The sequence below is a fragment of the Nuphar pumila genome, chromosome 9, assembly GCF_984573655.1.
Source record: "Nuphar pumila chromosome 9, dmNupPumi1.hap1.1, whole genome shotgun sequence".
Taxonomy (NCBI): domain Eukaryota; kingdom Viridiplantae; phylum Streptophyta; class Magnoliopsida; order Nymphaeales; family Nymphaeaceae; genus Nuphar; species Nuphar pumila.
Window position 1 is genome coordinate 123,570,670 of NC_143257.1, and position 12,778 is coordinate 123,583,447.

The window sequence follows — 12,778 nt, forward strand, 5'->3', positions numbered from 1 at the left end:
TGATATGACCTGACCTGAACCCAACGAAGTTAACCCCTATTTCCACCATTTCTAATTGGATAGTTATTAATGTATAAACTCAGATCTTTTTTGGGCTCTAGGATATAAGATGTAGTTTAAATATGGATCTGGATTCTGACTTACTAATAAGAGTTTGGTTTGGACCTTCTACCATGATCCAACCCTATCTGACTTTGCACCCTCTAATCACGCATTACTTATTCTTGATTCTCATGTAAAGATTCTCTGGAGGATTGTTTATAGCCATAAAATAATGAAATATCCAATTCTTTAAATTTTTTATATGTAATCTCGTCTCGAATCTTTTATTTGCTGATGATGCTTTATTATAATGCAAATATATGTTGGTTGTACAATTATTTGTTTAGTGTTAATGTGTGCTTCCATATATGAGCAACTTTCATCACATTTTTTCTTTCTTGGTGGATGATGCTTTATTATAATACATTTATATGCTAGTTGTGAAAACCATGTGTATTCCTTGAAAATTTCTGATCCAATAGCCAAACATCATTTTCCTCTTAAGAAAATCAAGTATGTTCCAAAGAAAAAGTACTTGTTCATGATGTTCTTTACAAAAGCCATATATTTTGGAACATGAAGATTCCCAAAGCCGTTAGGTAGGCGGTCTAGGTTCAAATCTCATGGGTGTCACTCCTTGTGCAAGGCGAAGCAAGGTAAGCCCATGGAGTTTTATGCTGTTGGGACAATGATTGTAAGTATGCCAGCCATTGCGGTTAAGCTTCTGATCCTGAGGGCAGTTTCTCCGTGTAAAATATATAAAAAAAACATGTGCTTTCATTACTAAAAGAGATGGGTGGTGCAGAGTATAAATCACTATTTTCTCTTGGTAAGAAACATTCCTAGACTCCGCAAAGAATCGGAAAAACAGTAGGTATTTTTCACTTTGTATCACTTTTCCTACATCTTTCTCACTTGCAAACGTGCCTTTAACCACTATTGTTCGATGTCCATAGACATCAATACCTTTTTTTAGATGACAAGGAACTATGCCCAAAGCAAGAAAAACCCTTTAACCACTATATATATAAGCAATGTTCTAGTCTGGTCCCATTTTCTTTAAGCCCCAAGTTAGGTTGCTGCAGAAAAAGTGGTAGCAGATGGTTTTTGCTTGATCTAAACCAATAAATGTGTTTATCATAGTTTATTTAGTAGATAATATGCATTCAATTTGACATCTTTTATGCACATGTGTTTTTTTTAGAAGGGTGAAAAATCAACAGCTCATATTGTGCAAAAATTTGATGATAAAAGATTCTATATTTTTTGGTAAATTGATTCTACCCAAAGCATGTCCCTTGATAAATAAATAAAATTGTGAAAATAGTTAAAATGGACAAAAAAACACCTACAACTACATTTTTTTTTTTGACAGAGAAAGCTGGGGTTAGGCTGACCCCCTACCAGTTATACAACTATACCATAGGGATTCGAACTTGCAACTTTCCAACACAAGGTGACATGCACTAACTGCTCCTGCCACACAAGCAGAGCCCATTTGGTTCCAACAACCACGTTTTTTGTGATGACCTAACTTAGACCTAACAAATGTGGGACCTGACTAGAACATCTCTCTCTCTCTAACTTAAGAGTATATATTAGGGTTTGGACCTACTAAAGTCTCTGTTTTTTGTTGTCTGGTCCCAAAACCCTGAAGTTGACTAGGCTTGCCTAATTGGACCAACACGTTCGGATCCAAGTTAGGACCCATCTGTGTCCAATTCAAGTCCAACCCATTTTGTGTTTAGAAGACCCAAAATTCTGAATCAAAGAATACATTTTTGTCCTTTACCTAAAAAGCAGGAGTAGATCCTGACATTGGACTCCTCAAAACAAAACATGACCAGATTCATTCCCCCCACCGTCTAGGTTCAGAAAATAAGAAAATGTCATGTATACCCTTAAGCTTTTAGAATATGACTGCCGTATCATTAAGTAATTTTTTTTAAGAAACCTAAAGTCATACCTGTCATTTAGGAGAAAAACAACTCTCTTTTTAACAATCGTATCTTTGCCGTTCCCGACTCGCCGAATCACTATAGACTCGGTCCGAGTCAGAAAAGATAAAGAGGCCAGAATATATATATTTTTGGATTGGCAAGATGGGGTTAGGCAGTCCCAACCAGATTTCATAAAAAAACAAAAGAAAAATCTCCACAATATCGAAAGATGATCAAAATCTCACCTATTTTGTATGTTAATATTATCGTGATTTTATGTTTACATTACATGTCTCCACCAACATGGTTTATGCTAATATGCATTTTCTTGCCAACCAAGTTCACATATTTGGACATATCAGGATATTATTGTGATTTTATGGTGATATTATCTAGTCTTGACCAACTTGGTTTATACTAATGTCAAGTTCTTGTCAACCAAGTTCACATTTTCTAGTAATATTGCAAATGGTTGGAGTTATACTAGGGGAAGTTGGCCAAACTGGTTTTGTTTCTAATGATAGTGACAATACAACTAGTTTCAATTTATAGTGTCCCAGAAAAACAACAGGTTGAAATTAAAAAAAAAAAGTTTTCCTGAGTGAGAAACAATTATAATTAACGTGAAATAAATAAATAACTTTTCAAAAAAAGAGAGATAATATAAGCTTGTTTTACCACATTTTTAACGTGTTTTAAAATATTTAACAAGATATCGTAAACAATTGCACTGAAATGTCGATTTATCAGCTAGGCCCATCATTGAGACACTTGAAAATGACACGTTAAATAACGTTTTACTTCCATGGAAATTGGGATCTTGGTCTGTTTTGTCTCATTGTCTAAGCCTAGCTACAAGTAGGGTACTGCAAATGGAATCACAATGGTTTGAGCTCTGATCTGAATCCGATCCATTATTTCATATTGGATCTCGATTGAAATCTACTTCATTAGATCCATTTCAGTTTCAGATCTGAATTTACTGCTTAAATTTTAAATTCGGGTAGGCCATGGCTTGGACCATGTCCCATCCATTATCACCCCTAGAACCCAGTTGCCATTTCTTAGCCAACTCACCCAGTCTAAATCTCAAAAAATGCTCGAGCAACCAAGTCTTACTCAACTAGGCCAACCTTGGCTCGATCAGAACCAGGTCCAAGCCAAACCTAGCTCACCTACTCCTCCGAGTCACTACGCCACGATCCGATTCGATACTATTCCGATTCCCGAGTCGAGAGCAACACTTTTTTCCAATCGGATACCCTTCACGAAATAATGTTCCCAGCTGTCAAGGACACAATCGTCATTAGAATATTTTGGGACATGATTGTTATTTTTTGAATTCCTAGGGGCAAAATCCGCCATCCCTTCACCTATAATTACCCCTGATCTGTTTCGCTCTCTCCATCTTCCCGATGGCGTCCATGGCGGCCATCCTCGCCGGAGCCCCGGCTATTTACCACCGGAATCCGACTACCCACAACCGGAAAACGATCGCCAAGTTCCCCAAATCGCTCAATTTCGATCTGGGAATCGATTTCTCCCCCAAATCCGGCCGAAAACGGCGGGAATTCCGCCCGGTCCGGTGCGGATTGATCGAGCCGGACGGGGGGAGCCTCGTCGACCTCATCGTCCCCGAATCCAGGAGGGACGAGAAGCGCCGGGAGGCCCTCTCGATGCCGAGGATTAAGCTCTCCCGGATCGACCTCGAGTGGGCACACGTCCTCAGCGAGGGCTGGGCCAGCCCGCTGGCCGGCTTCATGAGGCAATCCGAGTTCCTCCAAACTCTTCATTTCAACTCGATACGGCTGTCCGATGGCTCGCTCGTGAACATGTCGGTGCCGATCATCCTCGCGGTCGACGACGCGCAGAGGCAGGCGATCGGGCAGGCGAGGCGCGTCGCACTCTTCGACCCCTCCGGACGGATTCCGCTAGCCATCCTCAATGAGTAAGTGACTTCTGTGATTTGGGTGTTTTTCTGGTTTTCTTTTTCGGTTTTCCAGTTTTTTAAGTGGTTGGTGAAGTGGAACGCATTTGGGTGTTTGTTTTTTCATTGATTTGGTGGATTTTTCCGCCTATTTCAATGCAATTTGGGGGGCCATGCTGGAGTAGTTTTTTGTCTCTATGAGATATGATTAGCCTTTTTTTTCTCAATGTTAGTGTTAATGGAAGAGGATTGTTTTACACTGTTCTCTAATACATTTAAGTGGCCAATGTACTTATATGATGTACTATAGCTGCTTTTTTCTTCTCATATTGTCTGTTTGTTATATGAACGTGGTGTCTGACATGAGTGCAGCCCAACCAATGTTGTTTATAGTCATCTGTTCTGAAAGTTACAACTTAGTTCTTCCATGTTTGTTATAATTTACATAAATGCATCATGTCGATTGTTAAATAGTTTAATTGCCTGGGAATGATTCAATTTGTTTGTAGCAGAAGTATTTACTGGTTGCTTGATTGTATGCGATCTGGAGCTTGGTGCAACGTCTCTGAAAGTTGAGGTCAGGTTGATTTTTGTGGACTATGAGTACTAGAGTATTTCCATTTTGATGATGATGATGATGCCCAATTATGTGCTGTCATTATAGTATCCTAGTCACAACTACTCTTATTTTTGTAGAAGCCAATTTTATATCATATCATGATCCTACTACTTACACATCAGTTGTTCAAGATTTTGAACTCCAAATCTTATGAGAAAGAAAAATTGTTCTATATTCAAGCTTAAAACCAAGGTTCTCCACAAGTGGTCTCCCTCCAAATGGCCATCCATTCTCATTTTAATTGGTTATATGTTAGTCAAGTGTAACTATAGCTGCAAAGAGCCACGTTGAACCTTTCGGCAGTTAAATAAGTGTATCTTCTAGGACTTTTCATACTTAACTATTCTTTCCGCTTAGGAATAGTTATTCATATTTTACTTTTTCTTAGTCTTTTACATTGAAAAATATTTGGTGCTTATATACATAGGATTAGTTCTTAATTTGTAAAATTATTGCTTATTTATTAATTCTTTTAATTTCTATCACTTTGAATTTATGCCTCACTTATTCGGTTTGTGTATTTGTTATGGCAATCTTTGTACATTACGTTGTCTTAAAATGCATTTTTACAACATTATCCTGATAAAAAAATAGCTGTAAAGTTTTGCTTCAAGATGAAGTTACAAACTTCTAGCTTATTGAAGGCCTAGTATGGTTCAGAATTGCCCAACCTGGCTTAGCAAACCAATTGTATAAAAGAGCTGTTTCATAAGCATTGCACCAGCCTTGCTTGAGTTGGATTAGATCCTGATTATAGTATGGGTTTTGGACCTGGACATGCCAGACACGAGCATGAATAATCCATTTTCCTTGTTCAGTGTCGGGTGGTTTCTTCCCCTGCATGATGTGGTTTGCACCACAATGATATCAACCATGATATTGTAACCTATTGCCTATTAGGCTTGGAGTAATGTTTGTTGTTGTTAACATGTATTTTCAATAGATGCAACTAAATTATATGAAAATTGCAAATAGAAGCGGAACTCTGTGGGAAACGAGAGGCATTTCCAACTGAATTGATTTTGTGTTTTGATGTCACATCATGAATGTTTATTAACTAGTTGGTCTATTGCATGCTATGTTACTGCGATTTGAGACTGACTTTTGAGTTGGCATACTTTAAAAATTGGTTCTGCAAGTTCTAGACCTTTTATGTCTGCATTCAATTAGTTTTTAAATTTTAGGTTTATTTCTTATTTTGTCTTGCATTTTCCTGCACTATATCTTTTCATTGATTATTGTCTTTCTGGCAGGAAAGTTTTCTTCCTTGTCTAGAATGTATATATGTTTTGATTAGGCTTTTAAGTTTTTGTCACCTTATTTGGGGGATGTCGGGTTTGAATTCAGTGGTGCCCCTCAGGTTACCAGTCTAAAAGACTTTGTAGATCAGTGTTCTTTTTGGGTCCCTCAGATTACAAGTCTAAAAGTCTTTGTAGATTAGTGTTACTTTTGTGTCCCTCAGATTACCAGTCTAAAAGTCTTTGTAGGTTAGTGTTACTTTTGTGCCCCTAAGATTACCAGTCTAAAAGCCTTAGCAGATTAGTGTTTCATGCATTAGCGCGCTATTCATTTCCTTTGGCATGTATTTAATTGAGGATTTGCTACTCTTATGAGGGCCATGCTTAGTTTCAGTGACAAAAAATTTTGTATTCCATTGATGTATTCAGCGTTGAGATCTTCAAACACAACAAGGAAGAACGAATTGCTAGGACATGGGGAACCACAGCCCGTGGATTGCCCTATGCAGAGGAGGCAATAATCAATGCTGGAGACTGGCTCATAGGTGGCGACCTGGAGGTGATCGAGCCAATCAAGTACAATGATGGCCTTGATCAGTATAGGCTGTCCCCAGGACAGCTGCGTGATGAATTCACAAGGCGAAATGCAGATGCAGTGTTTGCTTTCCAGCTCAGGAATCCTGTTCACAATGGTCATGCATTACTTATGACTGACACTCGAAGACGCCTTCTTGAGATGGGCTACAAGAATCCAGTTTTGCTTCTTCATCCTTTGGGTGGTTACACTAAAGCAGATGACGTTCCTCTTAGTTGGAGGATGAAGCAACATGAGAAGGTTTGTTGGCTTTCACTTTTTAACAATCAAATTCTTCAGTTTATGAGTAGAAATTCAAAAACTAGTGTTGTACTATAGGTTCTTGAGGATGGTGTTCTTGATCCAGAGACAACAGTTGTGGCAATTTTCCCTTCCCCCATGCATTATGCTGGTCCAACTGAGGTGCAGTGGCATGCCAAGGCTCGTATAAATGCAGGTGCCAACTTCTACATTGTGGGAAGAGATCCAGCTGGCATGAGTCATCCCGATGAAAAACGGGATCTCTATGATGCTGATCACGGGAAAATGGTTTTAAGCATGGCCCCCGGACTTGAAAGACTCAACATACTTCCGTTTAGGGTATGTATTTAACTCTTACAGGCTTACCTTTAAAATGTCTATTAATCCTCATGTTCTTAATTTCATCAAATTGCGAATGCAGGTAGCTGCATATGACAAAACACAAAAGAAAATGGCTTTCTTTGATCCCTCAAGACCTCAGGATTTTCTATTTATCTCAGGAACTAAGGTAACCTTGTTGATTAAGTTATCACACACAAAGATTATTATTTATTTACCGCTCACTGCTTGAATGGCTATTGCATACATGCGCAATCATATACCCTTGGTATATGACCTTGTTGGAGAATCCAGCTTTAAAAATGTAATATTGGTGTGTGATTTAGATCCTTTGGAATATTTAAATTGTTAAAAGGAAAATCTTAAAAGCCCTTAGAAGTAGTTTGGTGATACTCTTCCACATGCTTGTAATTAATTCATGGGAGGGGTCTGCCTTGCCAAATCTTGTTGAGCTCTCAAAGGTGGAGATACAAGTAACATAAGCTAATTATTTGTTATCATATGCTTGGATGAGGCCTGTAACCCCTACGTGACTATTGAAGATTTCAGTCCAAGATATTTCAGTTGATGCATATTTCAGTATCATGTTAGTGAGAACCCTAGACATCATGTTGGCTTTATTTTTAATTATTGTATTATTTGCATTACATTAAGAGACTATAACATTTCTAAAGTTACCATAAACTGGTACTTAAGTCGGAAGTGGTTAGTTTAGAAAATGCTACAGGCTTTAACTTATTCTCTCATTCTTGATAAACGTGTGTATGTTGGCTGAATATGGCTTTTGAATTTCACAGATGCGTACACTTGCAAAGAATCGAGAGAATCCACCAGATGGGTTCATGTGCCCAGGTGGATGGAAGGTGCTGGTTGAGTACTATGACACTCTTGCTCCTGCAGATAGCAGTGGCAAAAAACGTGAACCTGTCCCTGCTTAGTATCAACTTTACTGTTGGACAGTTCCAGATTTGGAACAGGCTGGATTCTTCATGTATAATTGTAGCCCAAAGCTTTATGCAATCTCTCTATCAAACCCAAGTTAGTCTCTTGAGCAACATTATAGAGACCAATGGTGTGATAATTGTGCTTGTAAATGGATAGCTGCCCATTAATCCCTGATGGGTGATAACGTTTGTGATTGAGCAACTTGGAGAAGCTCCTCTTTCCCACTAGAAGTTGCTGGTTCCAATTCTTTGCTTGCTGAAGTTCTAACTCTTGTATGAATAAAACAGCAGGCACTTGTGTTTGGCTCTCTACTGGCATGTGTTGTAATATTTCATGCTTTCGGATTTTCTATTATTATATCTGAGTATCTATATGGCTATGATACTCATGAAACTGGAAAACAAGCCCAATAATGTTCTCTCTCTCTCAAAAAAAAACCAGCCCAATAATATTTTTCTTCTGAAAATAAGATGAACTACATGTTATTGCTTGCTATGTTACACGGATACTCCATTTATCACGTTTCCTTGTATGCCAGTCATATTGAAAACTTCATAAAACTGGCTGGATCCCCATATCTGCAGCTGTGTCCACCTGACATAAGGTTATTGGTCGTAAATTTCTTTAAATTGATCGTTTTTTGGCAGATGAGGCAGCTCCCTTCTAATTACTCAGGCAATATGTTTTGAACTGAAAGGTTTTTGCTATTGTGAATCAATAGTTGCAGGACGTTGTTGAGTATTTCTTGGTCATTTCTATGCTTCTATTTTTTTTGAAAGAAATTTCTATGCTTCTATTGATTTTCCAGAAACAAGTCACAGATCATGATTTATGTTTATAGAATTTGCTGAATATCTCCTAACTATGATTTCGTTGAAAAGTTGTTGCCTGATCTCCTCTCTTTTTATCAGCTAGCCTAGTGGCTTAAACCCTTGCATTTTTGGCATTTCTCATTGCAAATGTTAAGAAATTTATATTTGGTTCAGAAAGCACCATAGTAGCCATGCTGGTGTTGTTGGGGAGGGCTGCTTGCCTAAATTAGTGCATACTTGGTCTGATGATATGCTTGAAATTGCCTATGGTCTGAGTGTGATTGCTCAAGTGTTTGTAGGTTGCCATGGCTGAGTGGATCCTCTACAGCTCTGCTGCATAATTTGTTGGGAGTATCCAATGTTTTCTCTCTTGGTGCTGCCTTGTCATTTGAATGTAAGGGGCTCCACTGGTTTTCTCAGGATATGATTGTTTCATGCTCGTGAGAAACAGCGCCCCTTTCATATGAAAAAGGGCTGAAACAAGCGCCCCCTAAGCGGGTGTTGTTTCACCCCCTTGCATATGAAAAGGGGTTTCTCACAGGCCACAGGTAGTGAAACAAACACCCCTGGGGATGCTGGGACCCACATATTTAATGCCAGATCCGTTTTCTTTATAAACAAATAAAAAAAATATTACAAAAATAAAAAAACGTGATTTATAAGATAAATAGCCAATAAAAACATAAATATCACGTTTAAAACATGATATTTATGTTTCTGGCAAAAAAAATCATGAGAAATTGAAAATATCACGAGAAATTGCTGTTTTTAATTTTCCGGTAAATTTCTCAATTCTGGCGATATGCGTCACCATGGTTGGAACGGGAGGCTGCTTATTGCAGCAGGAAGGGGTCTTCATGGGTTGGATACAGGTTGCATCATGGTAGACCAACAAGTCCAAATCCGAATTGTTGTCTGAACTACGTTTACTGTAATGGCGTTGAATCGGGATCCAACTTTGAAATGAGAACAACTTCATCTGGAAAAAAATTATTGAAAACAAGGGTTTTACCTGGAAAAGTGCAAACAGAATGGATTTGATCCATATCCAATATATCTAAAATACTGATCCAAATCCAAAAAAGCCTTATGATATATATCTGGATCTCATTCTGAGGACCGAATCCACCACCAAATACGGCCAGAGTTCCATGCCTTTAGGGGAGTTTTAAGAATATCAAAATCGAGGTTCTGATATCCACTGTTTGGAAAATCTTTGGATCTGGTGTGGGCCCCATGCCAGATTAGACCCACGCCACTTAATTGTCATAATGCATCATCCTAATTGAATCTAGGCCGCTCCGAATCATTCTGAATATGGATCCAGATCTGCAACTTGTGCAGTCCAAATCCATGGCACAAATATCGCCTATTCTGAAAATATAACGATCTTATCTGATATTAACACCAAAAAAGAAACACTTTCTACAGTATCTTTCACATACATTATATTTCTATATATGCCGATGTTTTTATAAGATTTCCTCAAAGCAAACCAGAATTTTCAAAATATGACGAGATTTTCTGGAATCTAGTCCTGGACCTAATTAGGTCTAACCCGGATCCATATCCAGAAATAAACGGCATATGGTTCAAATGATTTGTCCCATTGAAACAGTTCGCTTGGAATCGGATCAAATCCAACCCATCCTCTCTCGCTCTCTGTTTTCTGAAAGCTAGGCTTGGATCTAATTAGTTATGACCCAGATCCGTATCCATAATAGATGGAATATAACTCGAATAATCTGGCCCATTGTAATATTTGCGTTGGACTCGGATCAAATCAAACCCTTCCTCTCTCTCTCTCTCCGTTTTCTGAAAGCTAGGCCTGGATCTAATAACGTATGACCCAGATCCGTATCCAGAATATATGGGATATAAAAAACAATCGGGCCCAATTTAAAATGTGGGTTGGACTCGGATCAAATCCAATCCATCTCCATCTCTTTCTCTCTCTTGGTTTTATGAAAGCTAGGCCTGGATCTAATTAGGTATGACCCAGATCCGTATCCAGAATAGAAGGGATACAACCCAAATGATCTGGCCCATTGTAAAAGTTGGGCTGGACTCGGATCAAATCCAACCCATCTCTCTCTCTCTCTCCTGCATGAGATTTCTACACAGAATCCATGGCCAGTTGATCGTCTCAGGCATCTTGAACGCTGCCACCACCTTCTCCTTCAACAACCTCATCGTCTCTACCGCTCGCTCCGACGCCCCCCACCATGTCTTCTCTCTCTACATCCTCATGCTTCAGTACCGCTGCACACCCAACAACCACACCTACCCTTCTTTGCTCAGGGCTTCTTCCTCCCTCTCTCCATTCCACACCCTCCTCATCCATGCTCACATCTTCAAATTCATCGGATTTTCCCCCGACGCCTTCGTTCTCGCTGCCCTCATTGATTCGTATGCGAGAACGGATCAGTTGTGGGCTGCACGCCAATTGTTCGATGAAATGCCTCTGAGAGATGTTGTTGCTTGGAACTCCATGATTGCTGGATATTCGCGTGTTGGTAGGTCTCTAGAGGCGTTTGAACTCTTTAGAGATATGCAAGTTAGTGGGGTTAGGCCCAACGAGATCACGATGGTCGCGCTGCTGGATAGTTGTGCTCACTTAGGTGCGCTTTGTTATGGTAGATGGGTCCATGCTTACCTGAAGAAGAATGATATCAGATTAAATTGCTACGTGGGCACTGCTCTGATGGATATGTATGCTAAATCTGGCAGCGTTCATAATTCTTGCGAAGTGTTCGACGAAATGACTGTGAGGGATACATTTGCTTTTAACGCCATGATTGGAGGGTTTGCGATGCATGGAAATGGGTGGCGTGCTTTGGAGGTCTTTGAGAGGATGGAAAAAGTTGGGGTTAAACCTGATGATGTTACTTTCATTGTTCTGCTTTCTGCCTGTGCTCATACGGGGTTGGTCGATGAGGGTTGTCTGCATTTTAGGTCTATGAGAGAGGTTCATGGTATTGAACCCAAGCTTGAGCATTATGGTTGCATGGTTGATCTTCTTGGTCGAGCTGGGTTTCTGGAAGAAGCACATCAACTCATTTTAAGAATGCCAATGAAGCCAAATGCAATCTTATGGAGGTCATTGTTATCTTCATGTAGGATCCATAACAATGTTGAGCTGGGTCAGGTTTCAATTAGGCATCTGATGGAATTGGACCCTGGGGAGAGTGGGAACTATGTTCTCCTCTCTAACATCTATGCAGTGTATAAGAGATGGGATGATGTCAGGAAAGTGAGGAAAGTTATGAAGGACAGAGGGATAAACAAGTTGCCTGGGTGTAGCATACTTGAACTGGATGGAGCCTTGCATGAATTTGTGATGGGTGATCGTACACACCCTCGATCAGAAGAGATCTATGCAATGCTTGAGGAAATTGATAAGCAACTTCGCTTAGTAGGTTATATGCCTGTCACAACAGATGTGTTATTCGATATTGATGGAGAGGAGAAAGAAGATGCACTCTCGTATCACAGTGAAAGATTGGCGATTGCTTTTGCTCTCATTGCATCTAATGCTGCGACACCAATTCGAATTGTAAAAACACTTCGAGTTTGCATTGATTGCCATACTGCTACAAAGCTCATAAGCCATATCTACCGTCGAGAAATCACTGTTAGGGATCGGAGTCGATTCCATCACTTTAAAGAAGGATTTTGTTCCTGTCTTGATTATTGGTAGAGCCTCCTCATTAAGCAAAAACAATTCCAACAACTTAATGGCAACTGGTACAGTCAGTTTGAGAAGCAGTAACTTGCTTTGAGTGATACATGCCTTGTTTGGAAGATCTCATCAATGTCTAACTATTACTCCAATACAGCCTTAAAATCTTGACAATATCAGGCATCAGGTTAACTTCTAAAAGATTGTCTAATTTAGGTGCTTCACAGTTTTGTTTGGGATATATAAAGTATTTCCTCACTTGTTTTATCTGAAGGATAACTGTGGTAGTTTATTATTTGTGAGGGGTGTGCTTGACATCATATGTAATTGGAATAGTTTCCTTTTCATCACAAAAGCTGTATACACGTGCGAAGAATGTGAAACAAACAGTGAAATGGA

At 39.3% G+C, this 12,778-nt stretch overlaps 1 protein-coding gene and 1 pseudogene across 1 annotated transcript; both read left to right on the plus strand.

The window, feature by feature from the left end:
* The first annotated feature begins 3,394 nt into the window (after window positions 1-3,394).
* On the plus strand, window positions 3,395-8,224 carry LOC149829239 (ATP sulfurylase 1, chloroplastic-like). Its single transcript, XM_090017994.1, has 5 exons — window positions 3,395-3,930; window positions 6,196-6,601; window positions 6,680-6,940; window positions 7,023-7,109; window positions 7,738-8,224. Exons 1-5 carry the CDS (start codon window positions 3,398-3,400, stop codon window positions 7,876-7,878), a joined length of 1,428 nt encoding a protein of 475 aa, XP_089874120.1. The 5' UTR covers window positions 3,395-3,397; the 3' UTR covers window positions 7,879-8,224.
* Window positions 8,225-10,804: 2,580 nt separating this feature from the next.
* LOC149829240 (pentatricopeptide repeat-containing protein At1g08070, chloroplastic pseudogene) lies at window positions 10,805-12,397 on the plus strand (annotated as a pseudogene).
* Window positions 12,398-12,778: the final 381 nt, after the last annotated feature.

Bases quoted from the DNA above. Each gene is read 5' to 3' on its own strand.
- LOC149829239 (XM_090017994.1), top strand. From the start codon at position 3,398: ATGGCGTCCATGGCGGCCATCCTCGCCGGAGCCCCGGCTATTTACCAC. The intron at 6,602-6,679 runs GTTTGTTGGCTT...GTTGTACTATAG, and splicing joins GGATGAAGCAACATGAGAAG to GTTCTTGAGGATGGTGTTCT. The intron at 6,941-7,022 runs GTATGTATTTAA...TTGCGAATGCAG, and splicing joins TCAACATACTTCCGTTTAGG to GTAGCTGCATATGACAAAAC.